The 19591-nt window shown below is 43.4% G+C and overlaps 1 protein-coding gene across 2 annotated transcripts; it reads left to right on the forward strand.

Moving 5' to 3' along the window:
• Nucleotides 1-1150: 1150 nt before the first annotated feature.
• Nucleotides 1151-17582, forward strand: LOC308580990 (major histocompatibility complex class I-related gene protein-like). Of its 2 annotated transcripts, XM_081183384.1 has the most exons (7): nt 1151-1280; nt 5511-5786; nt 7134-7409; nt 8371-8655; nt 9468-9554; nt 10344-10376; nt 16649-17582. In XM_081183384.1, the coding sequence occupies exons 1-7, from the start codon at nt 1205-1207 to the stop codon at nt 16651-16653; spliced, it is 1038 nt and encodes a 345-aa protein (XP_081039510.1). In that variant the 5' UTR covers nt 1151-1204; the 3' UTR covers nt 16654-17582. The 2 variants fall into 2 exon arrangements, with proteins under 2 accessions (XP_081039510.1, XP_081039511.1); XM_081183385.1 differs by lacking the exon at nt 10344-10376.
• Nucleotides 17583-19591: the final 2009 nt, after the last annotated feature.

Raw genomic sequence — 19591 nt, forward strand, 5'->3', positions numbered from 1 at the left:
TCCTCTTAGGAATAATTGGAGATGAAATTAAAAGAGAAGACCAGAATTTATTTCAGTATGCGACAACGGCAGCCAGGATATTGATAGCTCAAAATTGGAAATCAGCAGAGACCCCCACAATTATGGATTGGCAAACAAAATGATTTGAATATGCAGAATTAGCAAGAATGACAAACAAAATTAGACATCAAAAAGAAACAAAGTTTATTGAAGAATGGAGTAAATTTGTGAAGTACATTGAAAGTAACTGTAACAAATTAAAAACTACAGTAGGCCTAACATAAACCTTGCTATGCATAAATCACAGAGTTAGAAACTGCAGGAGAAGAAAAGATATAAGAAAACCATAACAGGATAGGAGGTAGGTCAAGACGTGTGTTAACGTTGTGTAAATAAGTGGATGATACTTAAAATTGATTAATAAGAGTGTTTTCTTTTTTATTTTTGTCTGTTTATTTTTCCTTTGCTGTATGTCTTTTGTTTTTTTGTGGAAATTTCAATAAAAAGCAAATTAAAAATAAATAATAATAATCTTGTTTTTAAGTTGTATTTTAATTAATTGTTTTTATACCTGGTGTTAGCCGCCCTGAGCCCGATCTTGGCTGGGGAGGGCGGGGTATAAATAAAATTATTTATTACTCATTCATTCATTCATTCATTCATTATTATCATCATCTCCCAGGTCCTAGGCCAACACTCTAACCACTACACCCCACTGCCTTCCTAGAGTCCTTCTGCTATGGGGCAGCTCTATAAATTCCGTAGGTAAATAAATATAGGCAAAGCAAGGGTCATGTAGTCCAACCCCTTGATGACAGATGGCCATCCAATTTCTCTTTAAAAGCTTCCTGGAAAGGAGAATCCACTTGGTGCAGGTGAACATATTATTATTATTACATGGAGGCACCAAAATCTTTTTAAGTTCATAGGGCCTCTTAGGCTCTTAATACTGTCCTGGGAAGGGCTTTGAGCCAAGCTCCTGTTCTCACGCTCTTGCGCCTCGAAATCCAGACAGGAGCTCAGCGCTAAAAACTTTCCTTTCGTTTTCCGCGCTCTTTGGCCGCGAAGGCACTGCAACGCCTGCACACGCTTTTCTGATTGGTAGAAATGTCCCCCTCCCCTCCTCCAATCGTTGCTCTTGCCACGGATTCCAGCGGCAGCATCTCAGCGGGTTTCAGAGGAGGAGAGCAGAGGGCGAGGAAGGATGGAGTCGCGGCTGCATCGGCGGTGCGTTTTCATCCTAGTGGCGACTGCTGACTTTTTGCTGCGCGGCTGCGCCGGTGAGTGGCTTTGCGGGCTAAGCTGCCTCGCGCGCGCAACAGGAATTTGCGAGCGGGCAATTTACTCCGCGCAACGCATTTACTGGAGGCACAGTAAGGGTAGGCGGATTTGATCACCTTGTACCGTAATCCCTAACATAAGTCTCCCTTCCCGGTCAGTTCCTGCTGTTGCCATCACGAGAAAAAAAAACTCCTTATCGTTCTGGAGCCTCGTACTCCCCCCCCAAAAAAAAGCTAGCCTTGCATGGGGGGGAAGCCTATATTTGGGGAATTTGCCCGCTTCCAAATCTTCAGCTGATCAGCTTTGTGTCACAGAATAATAGACTTGCAAGGTTGGAAGGGACCTCAGGGGTCATAGAATCATAGAGTTGGAATAGACCACAAGGGCCATCGAGTCCAACCCCCTGCCAAGCAGGAATCTCAGTTGATGCATCCATGACAGATGGCCTTCCAACCTCTGCTTAAATTTTAAGCCTTAAAAACCTCCAAGGAAGGAGAGCGAGTCCATTCCACTGTCTTTTAGATGCATTTTTTTTAAAAAAAAAATATCCCTTGCACTGCAAAGTCGTGCATGCTGTCAGGAGAAGTAGAGAAGAAGCACCAGCCTTAGGCTTTGCCATAGGAAAGGGAGAGTACACAACTTCTGACAAACAGGAGTTTCCCACCCCACAATACTTTTATCTCTGTAAACACAAACACACATTGCTCCACTCATCTGGTGTTGATTGGATTCTGGACCTGGACTGAACATCTCTCTCTCTCTCTCTCTCTCTCTCTCTCTCACACACACACACACACACAGAGAGAGAGAGAGAGAGAGAGAGAGAGAGAGAGAGAGAGAGAGAGAGAGAGACAGACAGACAGACAGACAGACACTCACACACAAAACACCTTCCTCACATCTGGCTGAGCTCTTGCCAAGGCATTTAAATATTTCAGAGTAGTGGGAAATGAGCCCTGCCAGCTTTTCAGTTTATGCAAAAATGTAACTGCCCAGGAGAGTTTACGTTTCGTGCTTCGCTTGAAACTGCCTCTGGGGAGTTTCGCTTTTGCAGGTCCCTCTAGTAGTTGTGCGGCAATCTCTGTCTTTTTGGCTGGGGTCAGAATGTGCCTTCAGACTGCAGGGTTTCCCAAACTTGGGTCTCCAGCTGTTTTTGGACTACAACTCCCATCATCCCTAACTAGCAGGACCAGTTGTGTGTGTGTGTGTGAGAGAGAGAGAGAGAGAGAGAGGTGGGGAGGGGCGGAGGTCCATTATAACAGACTCTGTGGTCATTGTTAACCGCTCCCTAGAAGCTTGTGGTTCAGCAAACGTATATAAACAGGACTCCTTCCCCTTGAAATTTCACCTCTACTTTGTACGGTGGTACCAGTGTGGCCAGTGTGGTGTAGTGGTTAAGAGCGGTAGACTTGTAATCTGGTGAACCGGGTTCGAGTCTCCACTCCTCCACATGCAGCTGTTGGGTGACCTTGGGCTAGTCACACTTCTCTGAGGTCTCTCAGCCCCACTCACCTCACAGAGTGTTTGTTGTGGGGGAGGAAGGGAAAGGAGAATGTTGGCCGCTTTAAGACTCCTCAGGGTAGTGATAAAGTGGGATATCAAATCCAAACTCTTCTTCCTTCTTCTTCTACCTCAAGTTACAAATGCCTCAGGTTACAAACGCTTCAGGTTACAAACTCCGCCAACCTGGAAGAGTTACCTCGAATTGAGAACTTTGCCCCAGGATGAGAACGGAAATCGTGTGCTGGTGGTGCAGCGGCAGCAAGAGGCCCCATTAGAGAAAGCACGCCGCTAGTTAAGAACAGTTTCAGGTTAAGAACAGACCTCCGGAACGGATTAAGTTCATATAGCATCTTTCCTGATGAATAACGTATTTTTATTTGTTAAAGGGGTTGCCCAGCTTTGGAACTGAATTATTAAGATTTCATTTAACATTTATGGAGCAAACTACCTTGGAAGTTGGTGTACTCTCCTCTGTTGGAAGTTTTTAAGCAGAGATTGGATGGCTGTCTGTTAAGGATTCTTTAGCTGTGATTCCTACAATCTCTCCCCCGCTCCCCAATTCCTTGGGTGTCCTTTCCGACAATGGTACGATTCTGTAATCCGATGGCCGTGGGTTTCAGCTTCCATTTGGGCTCTTTTCAGTGTTTACATAACTGTGCCAGTGCTGACCTTTGATTTTCCTTGCAACTGGGGGTGTAGATGCATAAATAACCACACATTTAAGACAGGAGAAAGAAGAAGTAGGAGCAGCTCTTCTCTTTTCCTTCCTGCATGTTCCACACACACACACACACACACACACCACAAAGAGCAACAGAGGCAGAGGTACTGCTGTTGAGGAGGGTTGGGGGAAGTTTCAGGGGCTTCTCAGCCTGGGGTGGTGGTGGAAAATCCCCCCCCCTTTTGCTCTTTTTCAGCTTCTGCTTCAGGTAGAAGTAGGAGAGGGGAGGGGACGTTGCTGCACACTGCGTCCACCACCTTGCAACACCTGCAGCTTCTGAGAGGCTGCTTTCCTCTCAAAATAAAAGTGGCAGATGTTCCGCAGGCTTGCTGAGCCTAACTGCAGTTTGACCCTGAAAGGAAGCTGAATGGGAGGGGGGCCATGGCATAGCAAGCCACAGAAGCTCCCCAGGTGCGTGCAGTTCACAGCCAAATCTCCTGCGGTTTCCCCCCAGCCACTTGGGGTAAAACCCACCCCACATAGTGCACTTTTCATTGCAGAATTTACACAGATGTAGACCTACAACTATGTTCCTCTATCAACTGCACAATAGTAGATGGCGCCCCCAAATTTCTGTCACTTGTCATTTACAGTTGTTTTATTCAGTACAGTGGTACCTCGGATTACAGACGCTTCAGGTTACAGACGTTTCAGGTTGCAGACTCCGCTAACCCAGAAATAGTACCTCGGGTTAAGAACTTTGCTTCAGGATGAAAACAGAAATTGTGCTCCGGTGGCACGGCGGCAGCAGGAGGCCTCATTAGCTAAAGTTGTGCTTCAGGTTAAGAACAGTTTCAGGTTAAGAACAGACCTCCAGAACAGATTAAGTTCTTAACCCAAGGTACCACTGTATAGTTTTCTTTCAAAACGTGCCTGAGATGGGGGTGGGTGGGTTTGCAACTGAATCCCAATAAAACTGCCCCATAGAAGCATATTTCTGTGCTCATACAGTTTTAGTTCTGTAAACCAGAAAGAGCTGTCAACAAACAAAATGCCACACAGTGTCTAGATAGCCAAAGCTTCTCTGCTTCTCTCTCGATCAGGTGCCTGGGGTGGCATGTGTGGAGCTGTTAGGGTATAGTTCCATTCCACCTTTAGAACAGATATGTGAATTGTTGTATGTCACATGTCTGTTTACATTCCAGCACAGTCTGCTGGGAACTTCCGTTGTGTATTGCTTTTGCTTTACTGCTGTTTGCTTGGACACGAAGGGGAGCAGATATGTTTTTCCTTTGTTCCTGAACTATGCTGAATTAACGCCTGTAAAAATGCTTACACATGTCTCTGTCCGCCACTTCCGTTGTGAGAAGTTATTCACTCTGCTGATAAGAGCGTGCTCAGCTTCTGAGGCTTGAGTCGCTGATTGATGCTGGAGCCAGCTGGGGGCCTGACAAATGCCCCCGTCTCCCCAGATGCATCCCAACAGGGGCAGCCTCCCGTGGGGAAGGGGCGAGCCAGGGCAAGATGCTCCACGGGGCCTCCAAGGAGTCTCCCTGCCTCCTCCCACTCAGCCCCCCTACAGCTGAGTGGGAGGTGGTGGGCGGACCATTGGGGCAGCATGGAGCCTGTGGGCACCCAAAGCCACCACGTCACTCCCAGGAGAGATGCGTGGCTTGGGTGCACTGCAGGTCCCACAGTGAGTGACCCCTGGCATTTTGTCACCCTCCCTCAGTGGTGACACCCGGGGCTCCCACAGCACCCCCTTCCTCCGCCCCTGACACTGGTGGAAGGAAACCCATCCCATCCTGTTTTGCTACTACAGACAGAATGGGAAACTGTTACCCCCACCAAGCCTTACTTACTGGGGTTATGTGGCTGGGCTCTGGCTTCTGGGCTCTGGCAAGATCTCACGAGAGCCCACAAGATTTTGCGGGGCTCTCTTGAGATCTTTCTGGAACCGGGAAGCCGCTGCCACCACTTCTCCTCACCCTCCGGGATGGTGGTGGAGCCCATGGCAGTGTCCCTCGCAGATCGCTTGAACTCTGCCCCTCTTTCTCCTCTCCAGGCTCCTCCTTCCACAAGTTCCAGCTTATCTACATATCTGTGTCAGAACCCGATCAGACAATGCCCAAGTTCACTGCTTTGGGGTATGCAGATGACCAGCTCGTCACTCGCTTTGATAGCAACACAGAAGAGGGGGTGCCTCAAGTCTCCTGGGCTAAAAAGCTGAAGGAGGATATTCATGAGTACTGGGACAGGTACACCAAGGTCTTGGAGGACAGTGAGCGGTGGTTTGAAAATTATCACCGTATCATAAGGCAGTACTACAACCACAGCAAGGGTGAGTGTATGTAAGAAAGGGCCGCATCTGTTGATTTCAGTTCAGTTCTCGTTTCTACATCAGTTTGCACTTAAAAAGGAAGTCCTCATTAACATTTTAGTGTGAATTTCTCCTAATACATCAACATCCCCCCCAACAATGAACCTTTTTTCAGTTTCCCCAAATGTATTGCATTTTTCTATGACGATTTCATGAATTTATGCATTTTTATGCACACTTTGTCCAGGTGTTGCAGTTTTGTTCACATTACTTGGCTGGAGAACTCCATGGCAAAATTGGGAGAACTGCAAAATTGAAGGATGAGTCTGTTGCGACCATCATATTGTTTGAGATAGTGCAGTTTAAGTAGGTTCACCTATAGAAGTGGACTAAACTGAACTGACCCCCCTCCCATCTCTGGTGGTGAAAGAGATTTGAATTCGCCACACACTATGCACATTGAATGCTGGTTGGGAGGGAAGGGGGCAGAGAGAGAGATGAGCTTAAGAAAAATTTTTTCTGGGGAGGTGGGCAAGGTAAACAATCCAGCTATATTGGATAATATGCATAACTACCACCAGAGAACACATCTACCTTTCCTGGTAGATCTTGTGACTGAAGGTCACTTGGCCTATATAGGATGCAGGCAAAGCCTATATAAGAGGCATAATTATTTTTAAAAAGTGATTTTTAAAAATAATATTTCAACAAGGGACTCTTCTAAGAAATAAGGTTAGCACTTTGGAATGACTACATAAGCAAAATAGAGATCCACAAATATATGACCAATGAAAGGGTACCAGACAACAGCTTGAGCTGGATACAGCTCAATGGATACAGGTGGTCTTTCTTCATGACATAGAAAAACCCTTATTGCAAATAATAACAGAAGTCATGTGCATTAACAGATTGATTTCTTTCATGATTTAAGCAAAGATAGTTTTGATTCAATAAGGCTGAATGATATCATCGTAAAATATATAAATTTAGATCAAGCAGGTTGAAAGGTAGGAAACCTGCAACAAGTATTAGAAGACTGAGAAACACAATACAGATCACACATAGGAGCAAACAACCACATGCTTTTCTGAAAAAGCATTTGATAGAGTAGAATTGATTTAGTCGCTTAAAGTGTTAGAATATTTCAATTTGGGTGTGGAATTTATCAACTGGATCTAACTTTTGTATCAATACCCAGGAGCACAAATAGTGATGAATGGAGCATTGTCAGAGAGATTCAATCTATCTAGAAGAACCAAATAGGGCTTGAGATCTGATGGTGAAAAGTGGTTGTTGTTGTTTTTGAGAGGGTAGTCTGCACCTGTTCTAATGCCCCCATTGTGATCTCATCATGGGTGTCTTTTTCAGGTTTTCATACCTGGCAGATGATGGTTGGCTCAGAGGTGAGTCCACATGGGAGCAATGAAGCATATTGGACGTTTGGCTATGATGGGAGGGACTTTCTCAGCCTTGACAAGGAGACTGATGCCTGGATTGCAGCAGATGTGGTGGCCCAAGTGATTGAGAGGATGTGGGAGGCTGACAGTTCCATGATCCCACGTTTCAAGTTCTTAGTGGAGGTGGTTTTCATTGAATGGCTGCAGAAATATGAAACCTACGCAAAGGAGGCTCTGCTGCGGAAAGGTGAGGGGGCAACAGAGGTGGGGGAAGATGGCATATTTCATTTGGTTAATTGGTTAGATAGTTATAAAAATATTTCTACACTGCTTTGTCACAACAAATATCTCCAAGCAGTTTACAGTAATAAAACTATAAAACCATGCAATAAAACATTTAAACAGTCAAAACCAGACATCAGTTAACTATTGCAGATGGTTATAGTCTTAATTGCCTGCATAAGCCATGTGGCATAGAAATGTTTTCAGAAAGCATTTAAAAATTGGGACTTGAAGGTGCTTGCCAAATTTCTATTGGCAGAGTGTTCCAAAGGACTGGACTGATGACACTAAAGTCTTGGTTTCTTGGCTCAGCAATCTTTTTCACTGGTCCTGAAAGACCTACATGGGCTCCCAGTACGTTTTTGAGCACAATTCAAAGTGTTGGTGCTGACCTTTAAAGCCCTAAACTGCCTCGGCTCACTATACCTGAAGGAGTGTCTCCACCCCCATTGTTCAGCCCGGACACTGAGGTCCAGCTCCGAGGGCCTTCTGGCAGTTCCCTCACTGCGAGAAGCCAAGTTACAGGGAACCAGGCAGAGGACCTTCTTGGTAGTGGCACCCGCCCTGTGGTACACCCTCCCAACAGATGTCAAGGAAATAAACAACTATCTGTTTAGATAGTTCTGTATTGGGAAATTTTTTATGTCTGATAAATTTAGATTCAACCAAATTCCTTGGGGAAGTTGTTATTGGACAATGCTGTATTCCTGTCATTCTAGGAATAATCAGAGGTTGTGAGTGCCAATGAGGTACTTAAGTGTTTATCGCAAGGAAGCTACTTTGTACAATAGCTCCTATGGAAATGTGTCTCTTGGGGATGCTCTAGGCCTGAGATCGTAATCTCTGGGGTGGGGCATAGTTCAGTGTTCGTCCTGCCAGCCACTGGATAGCCTCGTGTGTTAACTAAAGTGCTGCCATTTTTGCAGAACCCCCAGTAGTCAAGGTAACTAGGAAGCCAAACAATGATGGCATGGAAACTCTCATCTGCCGGGCCCACGGCTTCTATCCCAAGGAGATCAACTCTACCTGGAGAAAGGATGGGGAGACTTCTGGGCAGGATACAGTTCATGGGGGCATTCTCCCCAACTCAGATGGAACCTACTACAACTGGCTCAGCATTAAGATCAACCCCAAAGACAGGAACCACTATTGGTGCCATGTGGAGCATATTGGCCTACAGAAGCCTATGGACGTGCCCTCAGAAGAACCTGGTGAGAGATTGCGGGGAGACGAATGGGATGGAAGTATGCCCAATCTGCTCTGAACTCAAATTTAGATATTCTAAATAATAATACTTCTATTATTTATACCCTGCCCATCTGGCCAAGTTTCCCCAGCCACTCTGGGCGGCTTCCAGCACATATTAAAGCATAATAATACGTCAAACATCAAAAACATCTCAATACAGGGCTGCCTTCAGATGTCTTTAAAAGTTACGTAGTTCTTTATCTCCTTGACATCTGATAGGAGGGCATTCCATATAGAGAGTGCCATTACCAAGATGAACCTTTGCCTGGCTCCCTGTAACCTCACTTCTCATAGTAAGGGGACCTCCAGAAGACACTCGGAGCTGGATCTCAGTGTCTGGGCTGAGCGATGGGGGTGGAGCCGCTCCTTCAAGTATACAGTACTGGCAAAAGTTGGCTGCCATCTTTCCCCTGGTAAGCCCGAGTGGTTGCAATGTCCTGGAATGTTCACAAATATTTTATGTATATTGAAGTATATTGAAGGTGAACGCGTCCGCCAGATGTTGATGAGTAAAACCTTATTAAGGCATCCCTCTGTAGGGAGAGAATGACCTTTCACTCCAGCCCCGGAAGGACTCTTGCAAAGCTGGGTGGGTGAAGAGGGGTGGGATGGGCCATCCTTCACTATTCCCCCTTTGTACCATTGAACCTCTCTGAATTTCATGAGCTCCTAAGTCCTGTGGCCATCTTTGGTTTCCTCCCATGAAAAGCAAAGACTCTTCTTGGTTTCCCTTCAATTATTCTCCTCTTCCTCCCCTTCCACCATTCAACTTTAGGCTCCCACATGGGGATCACTATTGGCTGCATCCTGAGCGGAATCTTCCTCCTGGTGGCTGTGAGTGTTGGGATCTATGTGCACATCAGTAAGTATATTTGGGGCCGCATTTGCTACCAGGTTGCAGTCAGTCATTCTGTGGGCTAAAGTGATTCCATTCCCTTTCCTACTGATACTCTCCATTCTGGGAAGGATGCATCCGTTTGGTTTACAGTTTTGGGGAGCAGTTTTGCTGCTCTCCCCTGCTGGACCTCCCCTGCTTATCTCCCCTGCCACTGATGCAATAGTTTAAAGGTTTGTAACTCTTAGCATATATGTGTATTTGTCACGGGTTTTGTCTCTGGCTAAAACAGTAAGACAGCTCATCAGAGAAGGGCGTGTGTGTGTGTGTGTGTGTGTGTGAGAGAGAGAGAGAGAGAGAGAGAGAGAGAGAGAGAGAGAGAGAGGTGTAAGCGCTGTGGATCTGGGCCCATAACCCTGTTGTTGGCATGCGACCAAGGAAATGGGGGTAATTGGCAGGCCCCCAGCTGGCTCCACCGAGCTTCAGAAGCTAGGGCACGCTACTCAGCAGAGTAAACACTACACAACAGAGGTGGCAGGAGAAGTTGTGTGAGCAGATTTGCAAGCAGTTTATTCAGCGTACATCAGGACAAAAGGAAAACATGTCCGATCTCCTTTGTGTCCAAAGCAAGACAGCATAAGCAAAAGCTATACACAAATGGAAGTTCCCAGCAAGCTGTGCTGGAGTGTAAACAGACATGTGACATACAACAATTCCACACATCTGTTCTTAAGGTGGAACAGAATATCCCAGCACCCCCATCCTTGCTCACCCAGCCAAAGACACTAACCTCCTTCTCCATTCTCCCTTTTGCAGCTAGGAAACAAGGGTCTGGCAGCTCCAGTGGGGGTAAGTTTGTGGGGATAAGCAGGGGCAAGTGTGTGAAGAAGAGCAATTCTGTCTTTCACTAAGGCTGTTCCAGTGAAATCATCTTTGCAAATAAACTGTACCTGCAAAACCCTTTTAAGGGTTCTGTTTAAGGGACGCGGGTGGCGCTGTGGGTTAAACCACAGAGCCTAGGACTTGCCAATCAGAAGGTCAGCGGTTCGAATCCCCACGACGGGGTGAGCTCCCGTTGCTCGGTCTCTGCTCCTGCCAACCTAGCAGTTCGAAAGCACGTCAAAGTGCAAGTAGATAAATAGGTACCGCTCCGGCAGGAAGGTAAACGGCGTTTCCGTGCGCTGCTCTGGTTCACCAGAAGCGGCTTAGTCATGCTGGCCACATGACCCAGAAGCTGTACGCTGGCTCCCTCGGCCAATAAAGCGAGATGAGTGCCGCAACCCCAGAGTCGGCTACGACTAGACCTAATGGTCATGTGTCCCTTTACCTTTACCTTTACTCACATATTAATAATCTGCACTTTAAAACATTTCAAGAGAACAAAACAAGCCATAAAAAACATCACTAGATGGCAATTGGTTAGAAAGAGAAAATTCATGTTAACAAAGGCCTGTCATAAAAGGTATAGCTTTTAAGAGACTTCTGAAAGAAGATGGGGATGGTTCCTTTATGGGCATTCTTACTTTTATTTTGCTTATTAAGGTTATTTGTCACTTCTTTTGCAAAAGTAACTCAGAGTAACTTTAAACAATTAGGAACAGGGCAGTGTCCTAGTTACAGTTAACTGGAGCTCTTGGAACTACCAGTCGTGCCTTACCAGAGGATCTCAGTGATTGAGGTGGGACCTAAAGAATCAGACTTCCTTTGACCATGTTCTTTTCCTACCTGGTTTATATTTCTAAAGGGAAGCTTCTTCCCTCTTGGTTGGATTCCAAACCCCCTGCTTAAACGGTGCAAGAAGTCAGCTTCTCTGCGTTTGGGGTGGAGTCCATGTTTTCTCCATTTTAGGTTGGCCAAAGCAGTTGATTCCAAAACAGAAATATGGTTTTTGGAGTAAGAAATCGAATAACACAGAGTGGGGTGTGTGGAATGAAACAGGGATATGTGTTTTCTTTTAACCATGGCTGTGGAGCTTGCCAGAAATAGGCTGCCAGAACAGAGCCAGCATGAAGGGGGTGTAGAAGAAGAGTTTGGATTTGATATCCCACTTTATCACTATCCTTTTTTTATATAAATATTTTTATTCAGTTTTCAAACAAAAAATAAAAGATCATTTAACAATTACATAAAAACCCTTCACCAAAGAAATAACAAACAAAGCAAACATACACCAACAAATAATATAACAAAGCAAAAAGAAAGAAATAGTAAAAACACAACTGTTCATAACCCTTTTTTCTGTTGCAGATAGGTAGCCGTGTTGGTCTGCCATAGTCAAAATAAAAAAATTCCTTCCAGTAGCACCTTAAAGACCAACTAAGTTAGTTCTTGGTATGAGCTTTCGTGTGCATGCACTTGTGTATCTGAAGAAGTGTGCATGCACATGAAAGCTCATACCAAGAACTAACTTAGTTGGTCTTTAAGGTGCTACTGGAAGGAATTTTTTTCCTTTTTTCTGTGTAACTAATTGGACTTCCTCACATCTCCCTACCATGCGTTCTTTGTACTAAAAATGCCAGCAAATTATTACCTTGTTTCATTACTTAATTTATACCTTTCAAATGTTATATTTCTAGACTTCAAGTAGTTTTTATCAAATAGTTGTAACATAAATTTAAACATACTATTACTTTAAGTTTCGAACTTTTCTTATATATGACTTAGTTTTCTATCTCTTTCAATCAAGCTACTGGGACCTTAGTTTTCTAAATCGTGCAATTTCTTAACATTCATACAATTTGTAATGTTTTTGTAGATAGTCCTTAAACTTTTTCCAATCCTCTTCCATTGTTTCTTCTCCCAAATCTCGGATTCTGCCAGTCATTTCGGCCAGTTCCATATAGTCCATCAATTGCGTCTGCCACTCTTCCAGTGTGGGCAAATCTTGTGTCTTCCAGTACTTTGTAATAAGTATTCTTGCCACTTTATCACTATCCTAAGGAGTCTCAAAGCGGCTAACAATTTCCTTTCCCTTCTTCCCCCACAACAAACACTCTGTGAGGTGAGTGGGGCTGAGAGACTTGAGAGAAGTGTGACTAGCCCAAGGTCACCCAGCAGCTGCATGTGGAGGAAAAGGGAAGCGAACCCGGTTCACCAGATTACGAGTCCACTGCTCTTAACCACTCCACCACACCGAGGTGGCATTGAAAGGGGAGCAATGAAAATGAATGCATGATTCACCCCCTCCCATAGAAATTAACTGAGTCAATATTAACAAATGGCCAACACTGAATCCAATTAATTATCTAAAGATACCTGGAAAAACAGAAACTTTACCAGCAGGTGACAAAATGTGACGACAGTGTTCCAAGTTAATGGTGATGCTCTGCTGAAAACTTTGGTTTGAGTAGAAATGAAATGAATATGAGATAATATTGTGGGACAGCTAGGAGGGCTTCTGCAGCTGATCCTAGGAATATGGCTGGTACATAAGGTGGTCCTTTGGGTAACCTGGTCTGCTTAGGGCTTTGACCACTTGAAGTAGAACCTTGAACTTAAGTGGGTAATATCCTGACAACCAGTACAGAAGTTTCAGTTTGGGGAAGGGAAAGTTTTGGAACTAAGGTTGACCCAAAGCGGTTTAAAAACAGGAACTCAGAACCCAGTGGGATAGAAGAATGTCAGCACATCCGATCCTCGGCCCTCACTACTTCCTCCTGCTGGGTTGTGGTTTTGGTGGTGCTGCCGCAGCTTTCAGACAGCGAATGAATGGAGCACTTCCCAGAGTTTGATGAGGTGCTAAGCCACAACTACATGTTTCCTCAATCAAATTCACACAAACACACACCCCGCACTTGATGGACCTTGGGGTCTCAAATTTCAGTGGCTCCCTGTACAACATCAAAATTTGGCACCACCCGCCTTGCGCCTTCCATTCTACATCATAGTTGTGGCACCCCCTGCAGTGCCCCCGAGACTCTGCAACTATGATGTACCAGGGGGCATGCTCCCCTAAATCTGCCTCTGCCCCCCACCATTTTGAAACCAAATGACCTAGGCACATAGAAACCACAGAATCATAGAACATGAGTAGGAAGTCTCCCCTTGAGTCTGGTCCATGCAAGGACTTAATGAGCCAATCTTAAAATATTGTGTATTAATAAAAAAAAAAGTTTTACATCAGAAAAATATGGCACTTGTTACAAGAAGCAGCCACATCTATCTACCCCCATCCTGTCCCCACAGTGGCCAACCAGGTTTGTCAATGGGGAGCCCTCAAAGCAGGACCACATTGCAGATTCTGTAGGATTCCCTGTCATTTGAGGATTAGTTGGGGGTCCCCTTCCTCCCCACCTCTCTCTGCCAAGAGAAATCTTTTGGTTTCATCTGTTTGGCTCCATGCACAGCAGACGCTCCCTGTTTTATCTCTCTCTCTCTCTCTCTCTCTCTCTCTCTCTCTCTCTCTCTCTTTCCTTTTTTTTTGGGGGGGGGGATGAAAAAATTCTTTATTGAAATTCATTAATGTCATTACAGATTTAACTTCACACATATACATACATTTATATATATATATATATATATATATATATATATATATGGGTTTTGGTGTCTTCGGGTGTCTTCCCGTGTAAGAGTTGGGGTGTCTAGGCGACGTTTCGACGAGGTCTCACTCGTCATCTTCAGGCTGGTGCTTTCGGCTTCTTGTTACTAGAACAGAGCAGGATCTCAGTGTTTGAGTTCCTATAAATACTGTTGAGGGGGTGTGGTGTATGGCCTCCAACATTCTGGGCAGATAGGAAGTTCCTAGGTTAATGTGCCTTTTCTTCTTTTGTTCATTAATTACTTGAGGGATATCTTGAGTGATTACTTGAGTGATATTCTGAGTACCACTTAGGAGGGTCATTAGGTGTGGATTAGTTGCTAAAGCTTTCGTGTCTTGACCTCTTGACCTTGTGAAGAGTTTTTCTGAGAAGATGGCTGTACTGCACTTAGTTGTGCTCTGGCTTGGCTTCGTGTATACATTCCTGTACCCGTGAAAATCTACGAAAGCAAATATATATATATATATATATATATATATGCTTTCGTAGATTTTCACGGGTACAGGAATGCAGGTTTTGGTGTCTTCGGGTATCTTCCCGTGTAAGAGTTGGGGTGTCTAGGCGACGTTTCGATGAGGTCTCACTCATCATCTTCAGGCTGGTGCTTTCGGCTTCTTGTTACTAGAACAGAGCAGGATCTCAGTGTTTGAGTTCCTATAAATACTGTTGAGGGGGGTGTGGTGTATAGCCTCCAACGTTCTGGGCAGAGAGGAAGTTCCCAGGTTATTGTGCCTTTTCTTCTTTTGTTCATTAATTACTTGAGGGATATCTTGAGTGATTTCTTGAGTGATATTCTGAGTACCACTTAGGAGGGTCATTAGGTGTGGATTAGTTGCTAAAGCTTTCGTGTCTTGACCTCTTGAGCTAGTGAAGAGTTTTTCTGAGAAGATGGCTGTACTGCACTTAGTTGTGCTCTGGCTTGGCTTCGTGTATAGGGGCGAGCTGTGGTTTTGTGCCCTGTGCCAGCCAGATCTGTGTAGGGATTGCAGGGGGGTGCAGCATCCGGAGGTGCCACTATGGTTTGGCTACTGGATGGTGTCTGTAATTTATCTGTGGAGAGGGTCTGGGTTTGGGTCTGGTGTGGTTGATTGGAGATGGCGTTCTGTGTGCCTCTGGTTCTGGTGTCGGTTTTTGTGGGGAGGGCTAATTTCCAGATGTCTGGCAGGCGGGACGTGTCGTCACGCTTGTTCATGTTGTGAGGGTGTTTCTCTATCTCGATGGCTTCCATGATTATTCTCTTGTGGTGATGTTCCATGTTAAAGAGCAATTTGGAATCTGCAAAATTAATTTCGTGTCCTGTTTCTTTCATGTGTTGGTAATTTATCTCCACAGATAAATTACAGACACCATCCAGTAGCCAAACCATAGTGGCACCTCCGGATGCTGCACCCCCCTGCAATCCCTACACAGATCTGGCTGGCACAGGGCACAAAACCACAGCTCGCCCCTATACACGAAGCCAAGCCAGAGCACAACTAAGTGCAGTACAGCCATTTTCTCAGAAAAACTCTTCACTAGCTCAAGAGGTCAAGACACGAAAGCTTTAGCAACTAATCCACACCTAATGACCCTCCTAAGTGGTACTCAGAATATCACTCAAGAAATCACTCAAGATATCCCTCAAGTAATTAATGAACAAAAGAAGAAAAGGCACAATAACCTGGGAACTTCCTCTCTGCCCAGAACGTTGGAGGCTATACACCACACCCCCCTCAACAGTATTTATAGGAACTCAAACACTGAGATCCTGCTCTGTTCTAGTAACAAGAAGCCGAAAGCACCAGCCTGAAGATGATGAGTGAGACCTCGTCGAAACGTCGCCTAGACACCCCAACTCTTACACGGGAAGATACCCGAAGACACCAAAACCTGCATATATATATATATATATATATATATAAATAAACTAACACATTCTATGTTAAACTAATTTAAGAATATATATATTCTTAAATTAGTTTAACATAGAATGTTAATTTGACCTTCTAATTCCACTTAGATATCAGCTAAGCTAAAATCATATAATGGTACATAAAATAAAATAAAACAACAACAACAAACTGAAGTAAAATAAATATAGACTTCCCATCATTTCCTGATATAATTGACATTTGTGATTTTGAATGTACTTATAATTATTACCTTACATTTAATATTCAGTCATACTTCGGGATGAATACGCTTCAGGTTAAGCATTTTCGGGTTGCGCTCCGTGGTGAGCCAGAAGTAACGGAGCGCGTTACTTCCGGGTTTCGCCGCATGCGCATGCGCAGATGCTCAAAATGACAACACGCGCATGCGCGGAAGCGGTGAAACGTGACCCGCGCATGCGCAGTCGCGCAGTCACATGTTACGTTCACTTCAGGATGTGAACGGGGCTCCGGAACGGATCCCGTTCGCATCCAGAGGTACCACTGTACTTTCCAATAGTTTCTTACAACCTAGCGTACCGATTTTCCTTTATTTCTGAATATTTTATTTACACAAGGGTCATTCAGACACTACCATAGATAATATGTCGCTGTTTGTTTGTTTTTTGTTTGTTTTTTGTAAGTATCTGTTTTATCTCTCTCTTTGCAGTATGACCAATCATGGGGACGCAATTCTGGGACAATGAGAGAGAATCCATGCTCTGAACCCAATTTTGTCCTCTGGGGAGTCCTTCAGCTTGGCTGGAACCAAGATATACTTTGGATCTTTGTCTTTCACTCTTTTTTCAATGTCACAGGCCTTGGCTTGAGATGAAGTGCTTCTGGATAGCCCTGAGACATACTTGCACCTGGAGGAAAATTCTAAGACTTGCACCCGGGTGGGGGACTCTTAGTTGATGTGGGGTTTTTTTGGTATTAACAGTGTAATCAGAAGAATTTCAGAAGAGGCTGCGGGATCAGGCCAAACTAGAAGCTGATAGGTCAAACTAGAAGCACAACAGCAGTCTCCCCTTCTCTGATGCCCAGTAGCTGGTCTTCAGAGGCAAGATGTTTTTGATAATGGAGTGATGACATAGACATTATGGCTAGTGGGTACTGATAGCCTTATCTTATATGAAATTTTCTGAACTCCTTTTAAAGTTATCCTGCATCTCTTTACCTTGACCTCTAACAGCTGTTCTGAGACCCACCACCTTTGTTTTGTGCTGTTCTGTTTCATTTGGAATAGTTTGGCCTGTTTAATAACTGTAATAGAGTCACCTGTTTTTATAATGGTATATTGCATTGTGGTTTGTTAACAAAAAATATTTATGATTTTCAGATTTATACATTTTATTAATTTTACAATCATTTTAACATCTCAAAACTTGACTTCCATCTCCCTCTTTCTGCTGTTCCTTAAATTTCTTTTTTAATATCTTCTGCATCTCCAAATTCGTTTAATTTGCTCATTTATTTATCTACTTTAAATATATACTCGTATGAAACTGCAGGTTATTACAATAATCCTCCCAATGTTTTTATCTGTTTGCAATTTATCTGTAAATATTCAATAAACCATTTCCATTTTTTTTAAACAAAAAGCTTGTTATCTTGATTTCTTATTCTTCCGACAAGTTTTGCCATTTCTGCATATTCCATAAGTTTTTGTATCCATTCTTCCTTTGCTGGGACTTCTGCTTCTTTCCATTTTGGGGCAAGTAGCATTCTTGCTGCTGTAGCAGCATACATGAATAAATTCCGGTACAATTTAGGTAGTTCTGTCCCTATAAATCTCAAAAGAAAAGCTTCTGGTGTTTGTTTTTTTACAAATTGTTATGTACTGAAGTTCTCACCCTGGGCCAGCAGGGGGATACTGTAGATAGTTATGAAAATGAAGGATCGAAAGTGACGTTCAGTGATTGGATAGTTTGTATGCAAATGAAGGATTGAAAGTGACGTTCAGTGATTGGATAGTTTTAGAAAGTTGCTACAGTTACGTTGTTCTGGAGCTCTATATAAGCAGGCTGACTGAACCCTTCAGTTCAGTTCTGTTCTGGCCTCTGAATAAACAAGAGCTGTTTGAAGAATCGCTGTGTTGTCTGATATGTTCGCCCACAACTTAACACAAATGTTATTTTAAACATCCTTTTCAATTCATTATATATCATTTCCTGGTATATTGCAGTGTTGTTAGCTGCCAGAAAGCTGGGTAATAAGCAAACAAACATGGGAAGCCCACAAGCGGGAACTTAATCTGGTCATGATCTTTCCCCACTTCAGATTGCCAGCAACTGGCAGTGCCTTAGCACTTAACACTCAGATCATAATGTTATTGTAATGGAATGGAAGAGACCCAACAGCACGGAGGTGGAGGATAAATGACAGTTTGTTAGATAATACAGAAATATTAGAAAGAACTAAAAAAATCTAAATACATACTTTGAATTAAATCTGAATAAAGGTACCGATATGAATGTAGTCTGGGATGCAAGTAAAATAGCCAAACTAACAGCAAAAATTCGACATCAGGGTGATGAAACATATCAAAAAGAATGGGGGAAATTTATGTTATATAGAGAGAAGATGATGTGAAATAGGGAAACCAGTAGAACTGAAATAAACCTCATAACGGGAAAATACAAAGAAATTTATTGGACAATAATATCAAAATGAATTAAAAATGTATATTACGACCAAGGTTGAACGGTATTTGTAAATGAATATAGACAGACAACAAGAATTGCATATATAGAAAGATTTGTTTGTTTACGGACATTTCATGGACAAAAATTGAACAACTATATACAAAATGGATAAAGACAATGCAAAAAGTTAAAGACGACACAAAAAAGCCAGAAGAAGGAAGGAGGAAAGTCAGCTCTTGAGAGCAAGAATAAATGTAAAATGTAGAATACTTATTGCAAAGTATTGGAAGACACAAGATCTACCCACTCTGGAAGAATGGCAGATGAAGGTGATGGACTATATGGGACTGGCTGAAATGACTGGCAGAATCCGTGACCAGGGGAAAGAGACGGCGGAAGAAGACTGGAAGAAATTTAAAACTTATCTTAAGAAACATTGTAAAATTAATGAAAGTTAAAATGTCGAGGTTTTAGGGGGGGGAAGGGGGTTTACAGCTGTAAAAGATTAAGTAAAAGAAAAGAATAAGGGATAAATCAGATAAAACCAAGTGTTAGGATTTGCTGAAATAATTTTGGAAATTGGGATGTAGAAAGGGGAGGTTTGGGGAAGTCGACGAAGTAAGGTTTATGAAAAAACGGATATGGAATTATACATGTTTGTTTGTTTGTTTGTTTGTTTGTATGTGTCTATAAAAAATGTTTTGTAAAACCAATAAAAATTTTATTAAAAAAAGAATAAATGTAAAATGTAATATAATATGTGTATGTATAGTATGTAATTATAAAAAACCAATAAAGATCATCTTTTAAAAAAAATAGCATGGGGGGGTCACAGGGGCGGCTGCCCCAGGCACACAATTGCTAGGGGTGCAAAATGTCAGTACCTGGTTCTGCCTCAATACAGCTGGGTGCTTCCATCACTGGGCTCTGTTTAAAATGGCTTCTCCGTGTGAACCAGGAAGCGA

The sequence above is a fragment of the Podarcis bocagei genome (genome assembly GCF_964188305.1).
Source record: "Podarcis bocagei genome assembly, chromosome: 2".
NCBI lineage: Eukaryota > Metazoa > Chordata > Lepidosauria > Squamata > Lacertidae > Podarcis > Podarcis bocagei.